The 24,821-nt window shown below is 50.3% G+C and overlaps 1 protein-coding gene across 1 annotated transcript; it reads left to right on the forward strand.

Moving 5' to 3' along the window:
• The first annotated feature begins 806 nt into the window (after positions 1-806).
• LOC128730664 (protein hairless-like) lies at positions 807-24,821 on the forward strand. The gene is made up of 4 exons (XM_053823738.1): positions 807-1,602; positions 21,172-21,321; positions 21,391-24,516; positions 24,793-24,821. Exons 1-4 carry the CDS (start codon positions 807-809, stop codon positions 24,819-24,821), a joined length of 4,101 nt encoding a protein of 1,366 aa, XP_053679713.1.

The raw sequence follows: 24,821 nt of genomic DNA on the forward strand, positions 1-24,821 counted from the left end.
GTAGCCTACAAACACATACGAACCGTTTCCCAAGTAACGAGCGGCGGTTGTACCGGTGAAAAGGGTGATGGCAAGGGCCCAAAGGGCAATGTAAGCCTGCATCCGGTGGCATAGATACGCTCATGTGTATGAATTTATGCATCCTGCGTCGTAGCACACGGGATGCACGGGTTTTCCGTGGAAGGAGAGGGTACAAAGGATTCCCCATCAGTGCCTAAACCCGTCATAAAATCTCTGGTAGCCTACGGAGAAACAACGCCGGAAAGTGAAACGAACAACGGATAATTTACACTAATGCACTGCAACGCAAAGGACGCAAGGAGACACGAGTGCAGGATCCGTTTGGCTTGTATTGAGTGTAACACATACGCGCATCCCGTGGTCTACAGGGATGGAACAGTTCATACAGCAAGCTGCGCGTAATTAGAACAAACGAAGGATATACTGATTGCGAGAAAGAGAGAGAGAAAACTAAGACTACACGCAGCAACCAAACGCCTACTACGCGCTTTTGCCCCCAGCCGTCATAATTGACAGCAGATTTCCTCGGTAACGCATTACTGTCAAAGTGTGTTCTCTTGTTGACGCGTGACTCATCTGGCGAGCCCTGCCAAAGGCATGCAGCCGCAAGGATCCGAATCGAAATGAAGGAAGGCATCGTACGATCGCAGGACGTATCCAAACCACACGGGTTGTCTACGGTTTCGCGAGTAGGTCGTTTTCAGCCACCACGCGTTCTTTAAGCTGGCTAGGAAGCACACGGTACATCGTGAAATTGCGTCGTGGCCGTGGTCGCGCCCGACGACATGTACGTTATCAACCCGGCACCCGCATCGCAGGACCTTCAAGCCACCGCCAGTACCTACACGTCACCGGTTGTCTCACACCACCGTCCGGAAAGTCCCGGAACGCTCGAGCAGCAGCAGCAGCGCAAAGACATCCTCAGCCAAATACTGACAAAATGCAACGCCGACATGTCGGAGCAGGCGGCCAATTTTAGCAGCCCTGGCGAGCGAACCCCGCCTCGGTCAACGCCTGTGGCCGTGAAGGAAGAAAAGACAGGCGCACCTCCATCGCCGACGGCTTCCGATGTGTCCTGTCAGGCCGGGAAGCAGGCTTCGTCCTCGGAGGTGAAACCATCTCCTCCGGATAGTGCTCGAGGCGAGGCCAGATCACCACTGGCCTTGAATCGAAGCGCATCACCCGATGGATCGCCTCTGTCCACGACGAGCTCCTCCAATGTGGCCTCCCTGTCTCCGGCGTCGTCGTCGGCGGCTGAGCTGCCCAAGACGGAACCGGTGGCCCTTTCCGTGTCGTCTGTGGCCAATTTCTCCAGCGTTGTGCATCCGAAGGAACGAGCCTTGAAGTCGATTGCGGCGGCTGCCGCAGCAAACGAGCGAAACAGCGCCAGCAACGGTGTTGCAGGAGGTCCACCGGAAGGGCCAGTCGTTACACCGGGAAAACCCGTGTCGAAATACACGCCTGTCGGTGGTTCTTCTTCCGGTGGTGTTGGTGGAGGCCGTACGATACCGAATGGTGGAACGCCGAGTACTCCAACCGGTGCCGGTGGTGGCCATGGTGGCAGGTGGCAGTTTTTTAAAGGTAAGTTGCATGATGCTGTGGACCCTTGGGGTATGCCACCCTTGGTGTTGATTGATCGCGGTTTTGTTGTTAAGACAATGACGCAGCATAATTGTTGTGATTGCCGCCGAATGGCAATTGCCAAATGTGCCGTTTGCCGTGGTCATCAAGTCGGCTGCCGATTGGGTGCATAAGGAATCGCCGTTCCGAAAATAAAACAAGCGTTTTTTTGTGAAAGTTCAAATCGAGCCTCGCTCGCTACGTAAGACGTGCTGTAATCTGTTGCAAATTTACCACACTCATTATACGACGGGTGTTGTAAACTGTCTGATAACGAGACCGTCCGGAAACGGCAGGTGCAGGATGGCGCGGAGGTCGACCGAGAGGGAAGCGACAAAAAAAGCCTTTAATTGGCGATCGAGCCGCGGTTATCGGTATCGAACCGCGGTCACTCTGCTGGGTGACGGACCCATAACGCTTATCAAACACACGTTTGATTTGTGCGTCTTAGCGAGCCTAAAAATAGCACTTCTTTTATTGAACGCTTCCTCTTATCGCGGTTAGGACTCTCCCGTATCCGCCCTTTGCCATTTGGTGTATTCTTTCGCCATGGACGATTATGGGCTTTACACGATTATGGGCGAATTACGGAGCTGGAAGCCGTAGCAAAATACGGTGCATCATTTAGGGCATCCGATAATCTATTGTCGTTGCGCTTCTGCGAACGTGCATGAATCATCCACGAACACCTGAAGGTCAAAAGGTTCGATATGCGAGGCATTTTGTAATCGCATTACTCAATCATAAATCCCTGTTGTGAGCTCAGGGTCCGGTTCCGTTGGTACTATTTTTACAATTGCAACGTGTTTGATTTCGACGACGTATTTGATTTTCATGGATAAGGCACGTTCAGTTAAATCACAAATAAATCCAATATCACAGACTGACGGTTCATCTGACAGTCGTGGAAAACAATAGCTGCTGAATGGGCGATTTGATCTTATGACTGTAAAGATGTGTATATTTTTGGAGTTAGTATGAGATACTACCTTACATTGTGCATTTGAAATGCTGACAAAAAAAATTTCGAGTATGGCGTTGCCTCCATTAGAAACAAACTGACTGCCAGCATCGACAGGTCTCTTTCGGCCAGTCAGGATCATCTGTCAAAAGTCGTCCTGCATTTTTAATCTCCTTTGTGCAGATACTTTTGTAACCCATACTCAAACCTCTTCTACACGATTAGGCTAGCAACCAAGTACGAAAAAATAAACACGCTACAAAGTGTGTGTTTTGAAATGGCCACGCGCCACGCCACGTAAAGTACGCAGTCTGCGCACGTTTCGCGTCACAATTCGCGCGGAACCTTTGGCCCCACGGATCACAGTCCACCACCATCGCGGGCACTATCTCTCTCCCTGGAGTGTGAAAAGAAAAAAAAACCCAAATTCTGCCGTCAATCAGTCGTCCTCCCCGTGCGTCACACGCGATAACACACGATTCGGCCACACCTCCTCCGATAAGCGGGAAGCTCTTTTCCAGGGACTTCCTCGCGGATTCGAACGATTCCTTTTGGGGTCGTTTTCGGTCGGAGGCTGGACTAGGTGATAAGCAAGCCACCCCAGAGAAGAATGTCCCGCTTATCTGCTACACCGGCGCGATGGAGGCATTTTCCTTGTGGGGTTTTGTTTTTTTTTTTTCCTTCTGCGTGTGCGCTGTTAGTTTCCCAACCCAGTCGCATGTTCTGTTCAGACGGTTTGATTATCTTTTGTGAACGTTTCTTCGGGCTGTCCAAAAATCGGTCAGTCACCGGGTCCGAGGGTCAAGCGCGTGTTAGACACACACACGAAATGCGCAAAAAGCGCGCCAACACTGACGTGTGCCTGGCTTGGTTGGTTGGTTGCTTTTCCTTCCACATCTGCCATTGGTGGAAGCTTTGCGTTGGTGGACGACACGTACGCAAAAGGGGCCTAAACCGCCCCGGGGGAAAGAAGGCTCGTCGTGTCCTGCGGGGCGTTATCACGGGGAGCTACAATTGATTGTGATTCAAGCGCAACAGCGCCAATAAAAGCGTAGATTAGCCGTGAAAACATGGTTTTACCGGTGGTCTGATGGCAATTAGGCAGGAATTTGAATTCCTGCGATGGGAATGGCAAGAAATGGAAACTACACGTGTGTGGTGATTATACGGGCAACTAAAATGCATCAGCAAGGAGTGTGTGTTTTAAAATGTGAGTGGTTTCCTTTTGCCTTACGCAAGGATTTGTTGCGCTTTTTCTTCAGTTTTTTTCTTTCTTTTTCGCGCGCCATTCGCTTGACATTCGCAGCAGCCCCCGATGGGGAGGGAGTTTGTTTTTCGTTTCGGTTGTAGTTGTTTTTTGCTGCTGGTACTGGGCTTTGTGAATTATTGATGATTTACGCAGTGGGGGGGGGGGGAGGTGGGAGATCAACCCCCAACCCCCTCAGCGCCCCACAAAACACCCTCGTGCAGGCGCGCATTGTTGCAATGCACCACCATTTGGTGCTTTTTTTTCTTCCTTTTTAACACGGCTCTCTCGTCGGCAGCGTGTCGCCTTAGCCATTTGATTCACTTAGCGAAAACCGGGCCCCCGAGGCGCGCGTGGGTGGACTGAACAATATGCACTTATTATTTCGTACGTCCGCCCCCCCGCCCCCCTCTTTTTCCCGCCTGCTGGGGAGCGTAATTTACGACGCGCGGGAATTAATTCGTTGCGCTCTCGCGGCTTGTCTCGGGGCAGGGGATAATTTAGACCACACGACGAACGGATGAAGCTAACAAAAGAAAAAAAAAAGTAAAATAAAACCAAGCAGACAAGATACCGAGAGGGAGAGACAGAAAAGGAAGAATAAAACGAGAACAATTCACCCCCACCCCCACCCACCCACGTGATTATCTTCCATGTGGAACGGGAGCCAACTCGCGGGCTGTAGCTGGGAGGCTTGTTGATGAAGTTTGTGAAGAAGTTTGTGTCAAATGTAAAATGTAGTTTTCGCTGGCAGCAAAACAAGCGGCATTGTTTGCACGCGCGCACACACGATAGGCAACGTTCGTTCGCCTTTTTTGCTCGTTCGTTTGTTTGTTTGTTTGTTTGCCCGCTTGAAATGTCAACTGTTTCGTTGTTCGAGCTCTCGATAAAGTGCAACCGATGCAAGTTTGCGTTTTGTTTTGTTGTTTTTTTTTTTTGTTTGGCTGCGAATCAAAATGCGCTCCTTTTCACACGCGCAGTGTGAAGTCATTTACGTCATGAAACGATTGTCAATCGGCGGTTTTTGCGCTTTTTTTTTTGTCGTTTGCGCTTAAAAAAGGAGCAACATTTTGCACACACGCACGCACGCACGGATGGCACACCGTATGGTGTGTGTGTGTGTTGGGGTTAGTTTTGGGGTCCATATCTTTCGTTTGAGATTCTTTTCTTTCACCCTTCGAGGGTCGTCGCTTCTCGTCGCCCCCCCCCCCTCCCTCCGCCGCTTGTTTCTTTTAAAACCGAACAATGCTTCCATTTTTACCCTCTCCCCCTACCTCGCTTCACACCCGCCAACAACTCCTCGCTATTTTCCTCCCACCCACGCCGCTGCACCCCGCGCACGGCGGGTGAGTTGGGTGGCATTATGCTCAAAATCGGAGCACCCGTACCTCCCTCCGTCCACCGCCTCACCGCAGGAAGTAAAGGAACCTTATGGGGTCTCGTGGGTCGGTTCCTTGTGTGTTCGCGTCCGGTGGCGATCTTATGTTGCTGGGAGGCCGCCGTGGCCGTTGCCATGCGGAACGGTTCGAGAAGGGGACTGGAGTGGAGAGGTTGGACTCGTTTCACTCACCCCCCCCAAAAAAGAGGGTGGTAGAACCGCGCGGGTGTGAAACAATGGCCCATAAGTTAGCCCCCGGTGCACAGGGAGAGAGGCTGCTGGCCCTGCTGGCTCCGACGAGCAAGAACAATATACCCATGGGAGAATATTAGTATGCGTGAGAGAATTAAAACGTGCGGCCGGGCGCGGTCAGGCATACCGAATCTTTCTCCATGGGCTTTATTGTTTTTTCTCGCTTTTTTATCCTGTTTTGTTTTGTTTTATAGCCTTCTTGTGTGTGCTCTACCGGTGCAGGGGGGGCAAGGAGGTGGTCCCTTTGGTAGGCGAAAGGGGTTTGATATGCCGTGGCCGAACGTCTAATTTAGAAGACGAAACAAAAAAACACGAACCAGTGGCCCTTAACCGGTGGTGTGGAAGGGCGCAAAACGGCATCTAACCTTCTTGAGGAAGGGCCCGATTTACCAAAAGCGCCCCGCTCTTGCCCCCGGTACATTAATGCGCCACACAATGACCCGGACAATGTGTCGAAGACAATGGAAATGGCGGTTTTCCGGTACCGGAATTCGAGTTTCTGCTCAAGTGGTGACGCTTCAGAAGAGGGAAAATGGAGTGCTCGGTGAAGCGGGGGGGGGGGATAACTTTCAAAACGCGTCATTAGAATGATACCCCTTTTTTGTGCTCTCCCGGGGCGGGATTTCTGCTTATTCGATAAATCCGGCATTAACGATCGAGATTATTGAGCACACGGGAATGTATTGTGCGTAAAAGAATTGTACTCGTGGAGGGACTTTTTTTCTCAACTGTTTGAAGCATGTTTGCGTGTAGCTTGATTGCGTATGTTATGAAAAGCCTACCTTTGTTTTAAACTATCATTAGAGCTCGCTGAGGGTTTTTGAATTCATTGAAACACAATTTGGAAGCAATGTTTTATACAGTTTGCTCTATAATGCTTCAGTTTTTGAGTTAACTTCCATGTCTCATTTGTTTCCTTTCGTCAGAATGTTTTAAACTCTTTTCATAGCTTTTTCTTGTTGTTTTATCCTAATGTAATGTAGCACGTTCAAAGCATTCGATCTCTTGAACTGATTTGTATATTGAGCTGTGCCATCAGCTTTTAATTATCGCTTGTGTTTATTAATTGTCTCTTCCTATTGATTGTTTGTTTCTGGTTTAATTATAGCATTATTTTCGGTTGCATTTTTTTGTGATTTTGACATGCAACGAAATGTAAAACGAAATTTTTACATTTACGATCAATACGTATCAATTAGTCAATTACAAATAGCCACTGTGTTTGTATTTTTGAATGTATACTAAAAAAAACCCTCCGTGTCCTAAGGAAAACTCTTCTGTCCATCCTTAGTCATGTGACATCTAAAATTTGCCCCGTCTCACAGCTAAAGAGCATTCTACGTAACGCATTTGTTTTCCTTTCGCTTCATTACCGAGCCCAAGTGAAGGATAATCGTATATCCACGGTTTCGCACACCTCGTCTTCATCCTCTAAATTGCTCTCGCTAACAAAATGGTGAAAGTGCACGCTCGTGCTTGTGTGTGTGTGTTTGTTTGGGGTGAAGAGAAAAAAAAAAAGACATCCTATCGGCGGTCGAGCCACGGATCCGAGGCGCCAAAGAGGGCTGATAATAAATCCACTCCGACGCTAATTATGCAATTAAAAGCCCAAGCCGCCAGCCAGGTCATGGCGGGAAAGTGCGTCTAATCGTCGAAACGTGTGTCCCGTTTGGCAATCGTTGCTTGACAATTCGCATCTCTGGGCAATTTAGACGGCATGGTCGGTGCCGGTAATGGGCGGCACAAGCGAAAGAGTGGCCCATTATGATAATTTAATTTAACAACATAATTAACGGCAATTGATCATCGCGGGAAAGACGCGGGCAGACGGACATGCACCGAGTCGGTATGATGGTGTCAAAAATAAAATCCCCCTCCCGGTATGATTGAGTGGCCAATATTTACCCGTGCGAGATAGTGAAGTGTTTTTTTTTGGTACGTTTATTTTCGCTAATAAACGTCGTGATCCTTTCGGCGCGGAGGATAATGGGTGTAGATGAGAGAGGAGCAATTATCGTGTGTTCGTAACGTAACGTTCGTCCACCTCAAACGTAGCCACACACAAAAAAATTTCTGTTGGTTGCCAAAGTGCAGAAAATGCCATTTTCCTTCATTGATCTTCATAGACATGTTGCATAGGGCATCTTTCAGCAGCTTTGCTTGACATTTACGCCATCATATTTAGCCTTTCTTTAGCTGTTTTGCATATAAAGATTCGTGTTTGATATTAAGTTTCCAGAATATGCGACAATTGGCCACTCGATGCCGATAAAACGTTGCCACCGATGTTGATGTGACTGGCAAACTCTGGCTGATTTTAACAAAATTTCTATCTTATTTGCACAAAACGTTTGTGGCTCGTGCCGCTAGGAGGGGGAAGCACATCCGTCCAAGCCCATAGCAAAATTAGGCACCTTTTTACAGCCCCCCAGCACCCTAAGAAAAAGCGTGAAAAATTCGCTCGTGCTGCTTTTGACTTGTAGCGTATCTTTTTTTTTTGCTGCGTGGCGCCTATTTTCTCCTATTGGGTGGGGGGAGGGGGAAAGCGCTTTCGGGAAAAGAGGGGTGTGCAGTCGAGTTAATCTCGGCTCGCCCTCTCCAGCTGGGGACGTAAAAGAAAAGAAAGAAAAGGTACAAGAAGACGACGACGACACGATGAAAAGAAAGGAGCAAAAGAAAGGTGGCGGCGCAAAATGCTTACGACGAGCACGCGCGCGCGCGCACGCGTGCCCGTCCAATCACTAATCTTCACACACACACACACCCTTGGCCGTGCCCTGGACCATTTCCTTCCTTTCTTTCCAACACTCCCTAGGCCTATTGGCGGTCAGAAGATCGGCACAGGAATGAGAGGCGAAATGCGAGAAGCAAAACGAAAGCCACCATCATCCTCCGGGCGTGTATGTGTGTGTGTCCGGGTGGGGGGTGTAGAAGGCTCCACAAGGTGGCTCCCCACCCTTCCTCTCTCTCTCAGCCCCCTAACGTGTCTGGGGTGACTGGGGGAAAAAGAAAACCATGAAAAATTAAGGCACAAAAAAAAACATGCCTCTCGCGCGGGATGCAAACACACATCCGCCTTTAAGGAGCACCTCTCACCCCCACCGTCCCACACTCGGTCCGTTCGTCGGGTGAAGAAAGGCGAAGGTAACCCCCTTCTTCTCCCCCTCCACCTCTGTGTCGCCGTAAAGCAGCAGCAAGTGGCTTCAAACGAAACAGGGGAGAGAAAAAAATTGCTGGGTGCGCTGCTGCTGCTGTTGCTGCTGGGTATTATGGTTGCGTTACCACCCTGTGCGGTGGCTCCACCACCCCCAATACCACTCGTGGGCCACTCAATGGTGGGGAAGGGGGGAGGGGTGGGGCGAGAAGAGAAGAGATAAACGCGTTACTTTGGCGCTTCTTCGTGGCTTCGTTGGAGCCTTTGGAGTGAAATGGCGGAATGGGAGAGAGAGAGAGAGAGAGAGAGAGAGAGAGAGAAGGAAGGATGGAAGTAGCAGGAAAGAAAAGAAATGCGATCAGCAGCAGCCCGTGCCTACCTTTCCAAAGAAGGGGGAGGGGGTGAATCTACGATCCCCCCATCCATAAAGGGGTGGGTTGATGGGAGCTGCCACGAAATGGAAAAGAGTTGCCTGGGGGATGAAAGAAAATGAAAGAAGAAAAAGCACGAGAAAATGGGTTGGTGTAAGAGAGAGAGAGAGAGTGAGAGAGAGAGAGAGATTGCGAGATGGATATTCAGCTGATGACAGACGTAAGATTAAGATGAAGATCGCCAAGGGGGAGGGGGGGGTGTGTGTTGGGTAGCATAGATGAGGCAAAGAGGATAAGGGAAGGGGATCATGGAGGAAGAAGGCTGTGAAATTGGGCTCGTGCTACATCCCGCAACCGCCACCACCCCCAGGCGCCGATTTCTCCCCACCCGGCAAGCTTTATCTGGCCAGGCTTTTGTTGTGTGTTTCTCTCTCGCTTTCTCTCTCTCTCTCTCTCTCATTGAACGTGGCGCCGATCAGATGGGTCGTTTCTTTGGCACTCCATCTGGAGGGAATGGAAAATAAAGTATGGTAAAGGGGTGCCCCAAGAGCGTGTGTGTGTGTCTCTGTGTGGGGGTAGAAGGGAAGTGTTTTTTTTTCTTCTCTCTTGATTTATTTGTCCGTCCACAATCCGTTTGCGGTTTGCTTTCTCCCTCACACACTGGAGGCCATTTGTTGGAGCAAAAAAAGAAGAAGATAGGGATTGGGTGGCCTCTCCGCGGGAAACGGATGCAGTGAAAGAGAGAAAGAGAAAGGTTCGTGCTTGGCACGCGCTACAACCCCCTAACACACACACACACACATGCACCCTCACTAAACCCGGTGGCTCGTCCGGTTTTCTGCGTGGCTCGTGCCAACAACACAACAGCTCAGCAAATGCGCGCCGAGATCCAGCCGCTTTTTCCACCTTCTCGGGCTGTTGGGACGCATGTTGGGTGGGTGGGTGTGGAGGTGAAGCACAAAGGAGGGGGGCTTCCTCTGCATCCTTCACCCGCTGCTCCACTCCATGGGTTGATATTTTATGCTGCCGCTTTTTATTTCTCGCCCCGTTCGCTCTCGTTTTGCCTTTCGCGCATAATTCTGGTCTCGCTCGTTTCATCGTAAGCATTCGTAAGTGCGCGTAAATCGACGCGATATTTTGCGGGCTGAGGCCGCTGGCCCTTCGTCGCATTGCTGTCGTCGTAAGAAGGGCGGCTTCTCTTTTGGAGGGCTGGTGCGCGAAATTGTCACGGAAATGGGGCGAAAAATGACACATTTTAAGCCATCGAGCCATCTTCTTCGGCTTCGATGTAAAGCAAACAGAAGCTGTGGCTTTTTATGCTGCATGATGGGAGGGCGACAATTTTGGTTTTGGTCGGCAAAATTCCCATTTCGCATTGCAGAGTTCATATACCGGACTATTTGTGCATTGTGATGCTCTGGCTGATTGCATTAAATATTATTATTTTTGTTCAATTGTCGTATGTTCGATACTGTGTGATATCGAATAATGAGTGTAGCTTAAGGTACATAGCCGCTAGCATTATATTTCTACATTTGAATTAAATATCAGATAAAACTGACCTTTTCTTCGTTGGTAATTCAAATATAACTTTTGTTTTTGTTCAAAACTGTCATGCCACAAGATTGCGTTTTTTTATGTGTATAAATAAATTATATGTAAATTGTGTGTATCAAAATTAAATACCTTTAGCATAAACAAATTTTATAGTAGCCTCTACAAATAGTAAACAAATAGAACTAATAGAAGCATTAAACACGTTAACATCTGGAATTTGCTTTGCATTATCATTTTCACTCTCTGTTTGTGCTTTATTTTAATATTTCTCTTGTGTAACGCTTTGGTTTTTGCCCATTTTCTTATTCATGCTTAAAGGGTTTAACATTTTGAGTGACCCGTGCGTATGGTCTAGATTTTTCGCCCAGTTTTAATGGATCATTGCGCCGTCGAAGGCCAAATGTAGCTCCTTTTTTTTGTCTCTCAATTTAAGAAGCACCCAAACTAAAAACAAATCCTTCCCGCTAAGCCCACTCGCTTTTCCCCCTCACCACGGTCAGTTGGTTGGTGAACTTTTTAATAGGGCTCACGTTTCGGTTGTAGCTTTCCGCTCACTTCACTCAAATCTCTGGCATCGAGAGACAGAGAGAGAGAGAGAGAGTGAGAGAGAGATGTCGGGCTTTAACTACTAGACACGCAAGAGGTTGAAAAAAGGGAGGTGTAGAGAAAGAACCAAACAAAAAATAGAAGCAACAACATCGCAACCTCGCGCTGAGTTGAAGCATTTTTTTATGTTGCCGTTGTTGTTGTGTTGTGTTGTGCCGTGGCTTCTGTCCTCCCTCTCCCCCAGCCGCACCCCAAAACCACCCCTTTTTTCACCCCCTAAAGTGGAACAAGCTGACCGAGACCGGTCGGCTCTGCCCCCGACCCAAACCAACAGGTGTGCTGAAGCAATAAAAGCGATACGAGCCAGAAGTGCTTCAGCACGCGCGAGAGAGCAGACGTTGGTGGAGGATTTAGGGAGAGCTCCACGGACCCGGCCATACACCCTCCTACCGTTGGTTCGTCATGGTGTATTACCCCGGGCAGCAAACCCCCCTTGGGCTCGTTCTGGGAGGAGCTCCTTCAAATTGGTTCGAGCCCTCCCCATCGAGTGCTGAAGAGGAGGACACGTCCCTTTTGCGCCCCACGTTTCGGGGAGCAGCCCTTATGCTGCTGCGCCGTGGTGATGGGCAGGGAAAGAAAGGTGGACACAAAAAGGAAGGGAAAAAGAAAACGACAAAACAGAAAAGTAAGATTGCCGCTGATTGGGGCACGAGCGCAAAATGTTTTGGTTCGTAGAACACGCTCTACATTGGGCGCGTGCGTGTGTGCCCTTGTGGGGGTGGGTGGGGGGGGGAGAAAGGGGAAGCCCTCTCGGTAGCGGAAGCGGTCTTCTGCTGCCCCTCTACCACACGACACACTTCACGGTTTATGTTGCACTTCGTTCGTTTTTTTTCCCTCCATGCATCGAGAAGGCTCCACACCAGAGGTGCTTTTTTTATCTATTGCGGTGTTCTTAAGCTGCTGGAGCATGTGGTGGCGATCACGATCGGTCTAAGGTAATGTCCATCTTCATCTACGGCCCCCCTAGCATCATCCCCGAGTGACGTCTAGGGCGCGCAAACAAACACACACCGACAAACACAGGGTGCCCAGTAGTAATGGCCGAACGATAATCAACCGCTGCTGGAGGGTTTTTAACTTAACTGAGGCAAAGCTCCCAGTTTTAGTCTCCCGATGGTCGCTTCTGTCGTTTTCCAGCACAAATCCTGACTGGCGAGTTTTCCTGCAGAAGAGGAGGCCAAGCCCTTTGCGACAAGCGCCTGTCCTTAAAGATGTGTTCTGTTTGTTTCTTGCTAATAGGATTTGAACGAAGGTTCATTTTAACGTCCCACTCTTTTTCAACGTTACGCTGCCGCTTGGGTTGCAGCAGGTTGACGATAATTAATGACGATTAAATGATATATTTGATTTATGATAATGAATCTCGCGCTTGACAAACTCTCAACGGTTGGCTTGCGTGTCTCACAATAGGTTTTTAGCGTGTTTTGTGCACAATTCATGGTGTGCTGGGAGGGATTCTGCTTTAGGTTTATTGCTTCGAGATAAAAACGGTGCTAATGGTCCATGATCTTGTATGGTATAATGTGTTTGTCGTTCATGATAATACTAAATAGAGTTTTTTTTAAAGAATATTACATCACAAGGCCTCTCTTGTAGCCTTACATTTGTTTTGGACAAGCCTATGTCTAATATATATGTATTTTTTTCTTATCATTTATGTCACATTTGGCGGCAGTTTTTACGAATTATTAATTACCGCTGCGCTACAATCATAGCTTTTTTCAATTTTTAATTATTCCTGACCATCTTAAGTACATCGAAATATATTCTGATGATCCCAAGTATATAACCGCAATGTTAGATGAAATCCACGGCCCATAAAAAGCGCAGTTTGCATGATCGCTCTCTTCGAAGGGATCGCTTCCCGATTGTACACCAGATGATGATTTTTCCTTCCATGTTGTATTACATTTTCCCGCTACGGTGCCTCAACAAGTTCTTTCTCTCTCTCTCTCTCTCTGTCGGCTTCCTTACCCGTGTTAGCCCGTATCAATTGCATCCAGAGGGCTTGGAGCTGGTCATGTTTCACACAAATAATTATTTTAAAACGCTTCGTCTACCACACGCCAGCTTTTGCTACCAGGTAGAGGTGCGTTTCGTGGCCATCATTGCATAGATCAGACCGCGCATTGCAGCACATCTTGGCCTTTTTCTTCTCTTCTTTCTGATGCTGTGGGCGCTTTGTTTTCACTCCTTAAACACCTACCCTCCCAGGGCTGCCCTTACGCCAGCTAGGCTTCGTAGAATTTCTTCGAAACCCCTTCAACCGTAGGGTTCGCCTTTGGTCTTCTGTTAGTTATTTTTTTTGGTTTGCTTTTTTCTTCTCTCGTGTACTATTTTCCCGTGAAGTTATTAGCCACGCTGCAAATTACGATGAATTAGCTTGCGCGGTAGCACAACAACACCACCGCACGATGCCGCGATCGTTCCTCTGTGCCGGTTCCATTTTCTTTTTGCTCGCTCTCCAACCCACTCTCTGATCAGTGGACTGGGAAAGGGCCAATTAAACGCACACATACACACAGAACGCAACAAGCAACGGAGTTGTGGTTTATTTCTCGGCAAGGTTTTTTTTCGTGTGTATTTTCTAACGAACAGTCACGATCTCCCAGTTTGGTGAGTGGGAGACGATCGAACGGAAGCGCCTCGGGCGGGAAAACTTTTCACTTTTCATCAAGCTTTTGTTCCGTTTACTGTTGATGCTGCTGTTGCTGCTGCAACGTCTCTTGCAGGGGCCGTTTGTTTATGTTTAGATCACCGGAAAACGGTTGATGTAAACAAAAAGAAAAGGAAACCGTTCACCTCGGGAGAGAGAGAGAGAGAGTGCATCGGTTTTTCCGCGCTTTGTTGACGTGCGGGAAAACACATCGCCTAAAACACCAGGACTACCTCAACATGGTACTTCCTTCCGGGGTCATTGGAGATCCAGTCTTGAAGACTCTTGAGTGCACTTGTGCAGTTGAAGTGCATTCGATTGCAGGTGCATCTGGACAGTGTTTTAAGGACAGTGACATGATCAAGCCCTCTTGGCAGATTGCCGTGCTAGTGACTCGTCAGCTGACAAGTCGACAAGCTCATCCTGAGAGAATGCGTCCTATTTTCGATACGAAAGCACAAAAGATCGCACATACTCAACGACAGAGTCGCTCGTCTTTTGGTCCTTCACGGGCAGGATATGGATGGTGGTGATTTGGACACTGCACAAGGAACCAGGGTGTGGCAAAAAAAGGACACAGGAGAAAACGCGTGGAAAATAATATTTTTCCCCGAAGGGAGAGAGATCCAGTGAAGCAGTAACAAGAAGGAAAATAAAAAAAAAAACACACAACCAAAAGGTGGCCACCACCATCTGTCGCATATCGCTTGGGATCACGGCGTGTGCCAGCTAGGGCGGCGGGATAGGGCCATGTGGCTGTGTGAGAAAAGCGAGAGAGAGTGAGAGAGAGCAAGAGGGTTTGGCCCTTTGGAAATGCGTCCTCTCATTGCGGGATGCGTGCGTGGGAAAAGGACACACACACACTCAGGCGAACCACACACGGTCGCCGAAACAGACGCCGGAAATGCCGGGGGAAGTAAAATCCCCCCCCCCCGTTTCCCTTCCCCTGTCGACCCTTGTTTCTATCCGCAAGGCCGCATCCCTGTTCAAAGGGGGTTGGTTCTGAGTTTGGTTTTGCTTTTTTTTTTCTTTTTTCCCCCGTTCGGGTGGGCTTTGTTGGTTTTCGTTTCGTGGTGTTGGTGCAGCTTGGCAGTCTGGGCGTGTGTGTGTGTGTGTGTTCATGCTCATGCAATTCCGTGGCAGATGCAACGCGCGCGTGTAGATGCGTGGAAATGCGTTGGGAAATTGAGGCGAAAACGAGACGGTGCATTAGCGAGCGAAATGTAGCGTGAAAAGGACGGCGATTGGCTCTTACCGGATGTAAGAGCGAGAGAGAGAGAGAGAGCGCGCGAAGGGCGAGTGTTGCTTTTTATTGTTTGGCTTTTGTTTTTTTTTCTTCTCTCGCCTTCTGGTGTGGAAAGCGCATAGACTGGCGAATTCCACCCTGCCCTTGGTCTTTCCTGTGTGTATGTGTGTGTGTGTGTGGGCTGGAAGCGTACTCCCTTCGCTCTCGACCTCTCGTAATCGCCATCATTATCACCTTTCGCGGACCACCCGATGGGCAAATTGGTGTGTAGGAAGGGTGGTCGGTTTGTGGCATAATTGCCCATTCGATTGGCGCCGTCTTCAACGAATCCACCGAAAACATGCTGCCTTGTTTTTATTTCCTTTTGAGCAACTAATCGTTTAATCGTAAAATTTTATGCGAACCTAAGCAGTAATTATGTAACACATCGTGCTGTTTTGGAGCTCGATCCTTCATCCTTCGCCTGGGGCGAGGTGAGGCGGGGTGTGAACCTACCCTTAGATCCTTTGAGGAAAAGGGGGAGAAGGGAATCGATCGTGGATACGCCGGAGTTGTGTGTAGCAACTGCACCGCGAAAAAGGCAGGTCGTGGATATACAAACACACAAACGCCCGTACCCTGCCCGTGACGGTGGAAGAACGGGCACAAAAAAAGGGCGGAAAAAAGGACGAGAGTGAAGGCAACGGAAATTGTACCCCCGTGGACCGTGGGTGGATGGAAACCCCTAGGGGGGTTTGGTTTCCGCTAAGAGCACCAGAGCAAACGCGAGAAGGAGTGATGAGGTGAATTGTATGTTTTCAGCGACTCTTGGGCTCGGCAGGGTGTGGCCTGTGGGTGGTGTGGCGTAATGATGGTGACACGCGCGCACGTTCGCTTTTTAAATGACGAGAGGGGTGAAATACGGTACACCGAGAATGGTGTCCGTGTGTCTGTGTGTGTATGCCCCATCGGCTCCCCTTCTTTGTTGCGCTTTCTCCTTTACTCTCAAACACACACACACATCCAGGGCATCCGTCTTCAAAGGGTAGATCCCGCCTCAAAAAGGGCCTCGCAAGGGCTGACACGGAGACGGTTGGTTTGGTACACTCGTTAAAGGCACTAGACCGGTAAGGACGCGCACGAGGGCCCCGGTAATAACGCCCTTGGAGGAGGAGGGGGTGGCCGTGGCAGGTGATGGGGTGCTCCCACGGAAGGTGGCAGGGCACAGAGAAAGCAGAACAGATTTTCCACCCTTAAGCAAGCGGTGCGGTGTCGTAGCGCCGACGACATAGGGAGATGGAGGGCCGATGGAGGGTTTGAAAGGGCGGGGGAAAAGTGAAGTTATTGTTGATGTTTTCATTACCAACGCGCGCGCGCGTGCACACACACACACACACACACACGCCTCCATTTTACAAGGGACGCGTGCTCGCTTTATTGCCCTGTTCCTGCCCCACCTCTTTCTCTTTTTCTTTCGGGACAACCCCCCTAACTGACGCTGTGTTGTTTTGACAGTCTCTGTGTGTTCTTCTGGTGTGTCTCCATTTTCCTTCAGTTTCCTCTTTCCCGGACTTTCCACAGTTTTCCACTGCTTGGTGAGATTGACAAGCGGCGCCGTTTACGCCTAGATGGAAAGTCCTCGAACTGCTTTCAACTCGAACACCCTGTGTGGAAGTTATCTAATAGCACCAGAGGTGGAATTTGTCTGGTAACGCTGGGAAGAGAGAGGCTCTCTCTCTCTGTTGCGTGACAATTGACGCGAACGCGAGTGGTGGAAGGGTTTCGTGCGGCTCAAGGCTCGTGCCGAGTGTGTCCTGCCCGGTCCTGGCTGGTTGTCTGCCTCTGTGAAGGGGATCGAACTGCTGGGCCGGAGAAATGACGATCGCACGTGTGCATCTGGCCATGGTTACCGATAGGTACAGTGGTGGACGATGCTTTCGCAGATTGTTACTTGTTGTTGCTATGGAGTGGAATTCCATTTGGAATGGCGTAAAATGTACTCCACATAGTTTGTGAAGCACTTTTTTTTGGCAAATGTTTTGATTGCATGCCTTTTACTATGCTTTTGCATTGTTCACTACGGATCAAGGTGTGTCGTGTATTTTTATTATTTGTTTGAATGTTTGAAAGGGGGCTTAGATCGTTTGTGATTGTCAAAATGTAAAAAAATCAATTTATTTAGACAAAATACCTAGCATTGGGGGTCTATATTGCGCAGATGATCGTTCTCAATTATAATGAATCCTTAAACACTAGAAGGTAAATGATTAAAAAATTGAGAATAGTTGATACACTTCAGGGCATTACACCAAGCTGAACTTATTGTAAGCATGGTTGGAAAACATTTCATTTTCTCTCAATCCGTTTCGTTTAATGGAGCGTCTAGTACGGCATTATAAATTATCCACGACTAGATTACCATGCTTCATGCTAACGCACGAAACCTAAAGGGCTCTGGAAAGATCGCTTCGTGGGTCTCAAAATCCAAACCCCTACGCCGATTGACGCCCGTTTACTGCCGCCGATGTTGAGCACATGCCTGTAGTACGACGCCCCTAGTATGTTAGCAACGCACCAGCTGGATCAAATCTAATGCCACCACTTCCGCACCCACGACACAACCCTCCCCCATTCACTCCTCAAACTGTTTGGCTCGTGCGGGTGCGAACGAGAGAGCCTCCAAAAGCCACCAGAAGGCAGCGTAATATGCTGCGGCAAACCAAACGCCCCTCCGAGAAATGGCAGGGTGGTGCGCACGCGATTCCAATGTGTAAGCATAATCGAGCTGCGCATAAAGCTCGAGACAGAGAGAGTGAGAGAGAGAGAGAGAAGGAGAGCAAACGATCATGCGACGGGAAGGGGGTGAGAGTTCGCCACAGCGGTTTTTGTTAGAGAGAAAGTGAGACGGAGATCAAGCGACGACATGGGTGTGTGTGTGTGTGTGTGAATGTACGCGCGCCAACCTTTCCGCCAGCACTTTTCCGGCCAACCGCAGGAAAAGGGCACGTGCGCGCAAAGTAAAGGCGCTTAGGCACGAGCCATCGCCGTTTCTTGCGTTTGCGTGAGTGTGAGTGAGAGAAAGAGAATGAAAAGAGAGAGAGAAAGCAATTGAGGTGGTGGCCCGGGGATGGGAAGGATAGTAGAGGCACAGCACAGCGGAGGGGCAGGCACACGCCTCAAAAGGCTCGTTTTTCGCTCGACCGGGAAAGGAAAAACCTCGATCGCTCGATCTTAGCGCATAGTCTGCCACCGCATTTTAGTGATTGTGCCCTCGGTTGCGTCTTTCGTCCCTCTCTCTTTCTCTCTCTCTCGCACTCTCGCATTGGCGTGTTGAGATGATTGCCAGTTGTTTCCCCTCGCTTCGCTTTCCCGCATCAACAGCGAACGATGATGATGTTGATGACGGTGCGGATGATGATGATGACGGGTGAGCAGATGCGTTCACGGTTTCAGCTGTGCTGTTGCTGCCGCGCCCTGAGCAGGCTGTGGTGCAGTTGTAGGTTTTTTTTTATTCCTGCTCTCGCCTACTATGAGGCTTTTTATTTCCTTCTGTTTTTCACCCGAAAGCCAGCAATGGTTGGGTTGGAATGCCATGCCTCTGATGCTGCTGCTGCTGCTGGTGTGGTGCCATTTGACTGTCGGGAAAAATTGCTCTAACACTTCGAAGCCGCCATCCGTCATCCGGCTGGTCTTGTGGGGGTTTATTGCCGCCTGGCCATGTGGAAAAGTGGAAAAGGTGGCGTGTTAATTTTTATAACACGGCTCTTTTTACAAGCGCACACACCAGTAACGCCATTGTGCGGACAGATTAGGGCAAATTTCGATCAAAAAAGGTGGGCAGTTTTATTTTCCAGACGAGGTTTTATTCCAACACTCTCTTCTTTTGTTTTCCGTTCTCTTGCCCCCAATGGTTTTACACAGTTTCTTCCGTTATCTTTAGGGAATGGTCCTTCATTTAAAATACCACCCTCCAGATTGTTCGGTGACTTTTGTGTCACATTTATCGACACCCACCCATTATCGTACCCGTGCAGGCGGTTCCGTAACTTGAGCGTCGTTCATTCATCTTTTGCCCCACACCGTAAACCTTGTGAAACGAGAATGAGGTGAAATTGAACCGCCTCCGCACGCTGACGGCGTTATCTGAATTTCCCATCGACCGGCGGAGAAATTCGTTGACTGCATTAAACCCAATCAAACGCTTCTCCGCCCTAGAGTTCACCCGGGGATCGTCTTGGGCGTGGGCAGATAATGACGACGACGACGACGACGACGGCGATGATGATGATGAAGACGACGGTGGTGATGATTGCATGATTTGATTCCCGAGATCTTGATCTCTCGCGCGGGTGTGTATCAAAAACCGTCCGGTCAAGTGCCACGACACCCACGTCCTGGCTGGCATCGTGGGGAATGGGCACTTTGCTGCTCCGTAATCGAATCGAAACAACTACCGGAAGAGCATCTCCCACGAGGGCTCTTCATTTCATTGTGACTGCTCGAGCTCGCCCACCGACAGAAGCGCTTTTTTCCCACTCTCTCTCTCTCTCTCTCTCTCTCCTTTCGTTGGTTTCCACATAAGGTGTATGTTTAATTTTACGTTCGGGAATAATAAAATCCATTAGCGATGACCGCTCGCTGTCGCTCCGTGTCCGTTAATCGGCTGGAATGGGTAGAAACGGGTTCGGTTTTGTGGCCACCAGCTGATGCCGTTTTGGCGGTTTTGCGTTTGAGATCGAGAAAGGAGTTGTGGATCTCTTTCGTTCGATCGTTCGAAAATGGTTCATGGCAGCTTTTCTCACGCTTTCCATGTAACCAAATTCCAACCCAACGGTGGCACTTTTCTGTGGGTTGATAATCCAAATGATCAAGCACGTATATGAAGCCTTGGTTTGGGGAAAATACAAAGAATCAGCGTGAGGCAAATCGACAAGAAACCCAACGGTCAGAAGATGATCTGAAGGCAAGGTTTTTTCCTAACCTTGCGAAATGCACCTTACCGTAACGCAGCTAACGCTTATACGTGTGAAACAATGGCGCACATACACATCTGTTACGTTTCTAGCACTTGTGTTCCGTCTCGTTAAAATAGTGAGCATAACTCACCCGACCAAAGGGGGGACCGGTGTTGCTTTTCCGCGTGGCAAATAATGGGGGCAAAAACATCCTTTCGTACTGCCAAACAATCGGTGGCTGTATTGTGCGAACTGTTGGTGGTGGTACCGACTAAGTTTTCCACCCGGATTGTTTTCCACATCGAGGGTGGCTTTCTCTACCAATCGAGCCAGCTAGATCGGTGAGGGATTGGCCCAGAACTGGTTGTCGTTTTTTTATGCCTCCATTTTCCGCTAGGGCGTATTGTTTCATTACTGAGAGATCGCGTTTCGCTAGCCTAAGGGCCGTAAAAATCAGAGACACACGATCAAATCACTCACGAGGATAAAAAGTAGTGGGATCGTTCCAGTTAATCTTGCCTGTGGGTAAGATATCTTTCGACAAAAAAAACCCGCATGATTTAGTAACAGACCGTCTCGGAAGGTGAAAAGTAGATTTCCCATTCTGGGACGCGAAACCGTTCGGGCGTGTTTGCGCATGATGGCGGAAAAACAATGGAAAAAGACACGGTCCCGGGGGCGCGCGAGTGGTCCCTGTTGGGTGAAATATGCCTGCCCCTTGTACGTTTTCCTACTATTCATGGGGAAGAAAGCATCGGCAGAGCTCGTATGAGCCGGTTTCGGTTCACTGCCGGCACGATGGCGTCAGACATCAGGTGTGATTTTATCGCGCTACGACGAGAGCCACGCGTTTGCGAAATGGCCAAACACATGCGCCAGTGGATGAGCAAAGGGCCATGGCATTCCGAGTGACTGATGCGGAAAGTGTTGCTGACCGTAGGGTCGTGTAAGATGAATGACGAGCTAACCTAGCTTACGTGATAGTTCGCTGCACAAGGGTTCCTCTAAAGAAGTAAAAATGCCCCACATAATCTTGGTTACCTGTGTTACCAACTGAATATATTAGACTCAATTTAATGCTGTTAGCATAAGTCATATTGAATAGATCGGCTACACTGTCAGCATGTCCAATTCCATCAATTATAACTCTTTCTCACGTCCCATTGCAGATGGAAAGTGTATCCTGGTACTGGCCCGTGCAAGGGAAGGCGAAAAAACCAGCTGGATCTCGGTTCCACGGAAAACCACCTTCTGGCCACCAACGGTTTCCTCGACCAGTGCCAATTTCCACAAGCACGAAAGCTCGACTTCGTTAAGCTGTAAGTCATGCACCGCTTCCTACCATCAGACATTAGATTCTTATCGTGCGTTTGCTTGTTCAATTTTAGTTTCTGATGATAACAGCTCCATCCAATCGTCACCTTGGCAGCGAGATCACTGCTGGAAGCAGGCGAACCCACGGCCCAATATATCTCGCGAGCTATCCCTATTCTACTTCCGACCAGCGAACTCACGCATCCGAGTGACACGTGAAATCTGCACCTGGCTCCGACGCAAACGCCGTCGACCGTACGAACCTTCCCTACCACCAGACACGAAACCCACCGCCGATACGCCCGTAACCATCAAAAAGGAAAAGAATTCCGACACGGAGGAACCGGCCACGTCCGGTGGAAATGAACGTCCTGCTGCCGAAAGCCCACCGAAGTGCAATGGCGTGTCACCGATGGACACGTCGGAACCCAGCTCCGGGTCGGTGGAAAAAAGCGAAGACGATGGTTCGGAAAACCGGAAAGACGTTAGTCGCAACGGTCCCACGGAAGACGACTACAAGCACACCAACGGACACCATCCGCTGACGAATGGTGGATCGTCGCATCTACGCGCCTCTCGGCGGAAACGGCCCGAGGGAAAGGACCTTAGCGCGATCGTTCAAATGCTCACCGAGCAGCAGCAACAGCAGGCGAGAACCGCGAACAGCAGTGCATCCGTGGCCTCCTCGACGTGCGTTGGTCCTTTTCGGTTGGGAACGATAGCGGATCGGGGTAGCAACGGTACGGGGTCCTTTCGCGGATCCTTGTTTGCAAGCACGTCCGCATCGCAACACGTGTCCCCTCGGAAGCGGATCCTGCGAGAGTTGGAGAAGGTTTCGCTGGAGGATGGAGCTAGCGGTGGCAGCAACAGTACGAAGAGATCTCGTCCTAAATCCGGTGGTGCCACAGGAACACCGGTTATAGTGACGGCGACAACCGCGACGCCGCTGTCCACCGTTACGACAAATGGAGCTGGAAGTCCCCTTAACGGTGCCTCTGGTGGCAACAGTAGCAGTAGCAGTAGAACGAATGGCCACGTAAACGGTGCGGGTTCAATCGTGAACGGTACGGCGGGAAAGCATCTAACAAATGGTGCAGCGAGTAGCTCGTCTATTTCGAGTCATCCTTCCACGGTACCGGCACCGGTTTCGCGGCCTTTCAGCAGCTACAGTATAAATTCCCTCTTGGGACACAGCAGTAGCAGCAGCAGCGAGCCGTCCTCGTCTGTGGGATCTGGTTCCGCATCGGAAGCGCGAAAAGCGGACGCTTCGGTGGCATCGGTCACGTCAACAGCTAGTCATCATCTTTATCATCATTCGCAGCAACCACTGCCCCATCAACACCACCACCCGCTGTCACCACACCAGCCGTATCACTCGCCGTATCTCGGCAAGGAACCGTTATCCGGTGGCTCGCGATCACCCACGATGATCGATCCGCAGCACTATTCGGGTCAGTTGGGATCGAACCGGTACGGTGGTTACGGTGCCAAGAAGCGTTCGCCCAGCTACGGTGGCGGAAATGGTAGTGCCACCTCGCCAGGAGCAACATCCGGTGGAAGCGGCAGTGCCGACCCACCATATGGTGGCACGATCCGGTCGCCGGATCTTAGTCCTAGTCCCGAACATCATGCACAACACGCGCTGTCGCATCATCCGCATCATTCCGCGCATCCGGCTCATCATGGCCAGCATCATGGCGGTCCGTCGGGGTCAGCTTCCAGTGGGTTCACCCGTTACCGCCAGCATCCGTACGGGGGAAGTCCTAGCAGCTTTTCCTCAGCGCCTTCGTCCTCTCGGTTTTCGCCCTCACCCAGCACGAACGATTCCACGTCGACGCCACCGTACTCGGGATCGGTCGCTGGTGCCGGAGGGACACCGGGAGGTGCGAGGACGTCAGCGACCGGATCCTACCGTAGCGCGTACCATCTAGGCGGGCAACAAGGACATTCTCCACCTGCAAGTAACGGCTCACCGCAACACTATTCACGAGCGTCTCCACTCAACTTTGGCCGCACGGTCCAACAACACTCCTCTCCACCACCACCACCGGGGCCGCATCATCAACATCATCATCATCATCGTGGTGCTGCTGCTGCTGCTGCTTCGTCATCACCCCGTTCCTCACCAAGTGGCAGTAGCAATGGGGGAAGCGGCGCGACCACAACGAGTCACGTGGCCACAACACCTACATCCGCCATGGCATCACTGTCCACGGGGACCTCGATTCGGACGGTGCCAAAGAAGACGGCGGCGTTGCGCCAACCGTTCTCCGGTGGCCACTCTCCGTCTGCCGCGTCGTCTCCTTCACGCGAACGTTCCAACTCAAACACATCCAACTCGTCGGTGAAAAAGGAATCGAATCCCGACGGAGTCGATTCGGTCGACGGTTCGTTGCTGAGTGGCCACGGCCACTACGGTGTCCCATCGTCGTCAGTGTCGTCCCACTCGCCCAGTGGAGGAGTGATCCGACCGAGCACGGTAATCGCTTCACCGACCTCGCACCATCCTGTTGCGAATCCCTTCTATCCCCTCTATCCGGCACAGCTGGCCGCTTCGACCGCGGGGTCATCCATGAATGCGGCCGCCGTAGCTGCCGCTGCCGCAGCTGCAGCTGCCGCCTCGTCCGTTCCTTTCCATCCGGCTTCGTTGTCGTACTACCAGCAAATGTACACGGCCGCTACGATGGCTGCGTACAGGGCTCCGCTCTGGATGCATTATCCTGGATTGCCACCGGTGGCCACTCCGCACGCACCACCACACCTGGTACAGCCACATCCACCACCGCCACCACCACCTTCCGCTTCTTCGGTACCGACCTCGACCGGTCTCGCGGCTGATCGACGGATCGATCGCATCCCGGTCGGTTCCACACCTGCAGCTCCACCGACGTCCGTTGCTGCGGATTCGCTGGAAACACATCGCACACAACATTCCAGCTTAGCCACGCCAAGTTCGGCGGCCGCCCTTAACTACAGCGTGACCGCACTCACCTCGTCCTCGCGCGCCACCGTCAATGGTGACAGCGCGTTCAGCTTCCCACCCGGTTCGAACTGGCCCTCGGGTGGAGGTGCAGCATACCAGCATCATCATGCGACCGATCATTCCATTGCTGCTGCGGCTGCTGCAGTCTCGGGGACGGCTGCAACCGTCAAAGAAGAGCCCAGCAACGGTGAGTGCGCGCTAGAAGGGCTGCGATCATGTAAGAGACTGAGAGACTACTAACACCTGCGGATGGATCCAGCATACTGGATCATCCTGTGGCTTGATTTTTGTGTGCATGCTGTTTTTGTTGCATTTTTTTTTGTTAGGCTATACGTTGTAGAACGTTGCAGATATAGTTTCAAATCGTTTCTTTACCCGTTGGCTCTGTAAACGTATTCATTCACCTTTGTTTCGCTCTTCCTGCTCATTTAAAAATGTTGCCTTCCAGATATCAATTGACCTCGAACTAAATGGCTTCTTTCGTACATTTCAGATGTCCCTCTTAATCTGTCCAAGCATTAA

Source organism: Anopheles nili, chromosome 2 (assembly GCF_943737925.1).
Source record: "Anopheles nili chromosome 2, idAnoNiliSN_F5_01, whole genome shotgun sequence".
Classification (NCBI taxonomy): Eukaryota; Metazoa; Arthropoda; class Insecta; order Diptera; family Culicidae; genus Anopheles; species Anopheles nili.

Coding starts and splice junctions, on each gene's coding strand:
- LOC128730664 (XM_053823738.1), top strand. CDS start 807: ATGTACGTTATCAACCCGGCACCCGCATCGCAGGACCTTCAAGCCACC. Junction 1,603..21,171: donor CAGGTGGCAGTTTTTTAAAG/GTAAGTTGCATG, acceptor GTCCCATTGCAG/ATGGAAAGTGTATCCTGGTA. Junction 21,322..21,390: donor AAGCTCGACTTCGTTAAGCT/GTAAGTCATGCA, acceptor GTTCAATTTTAG/TTTCTGATGATAACAGCTCC.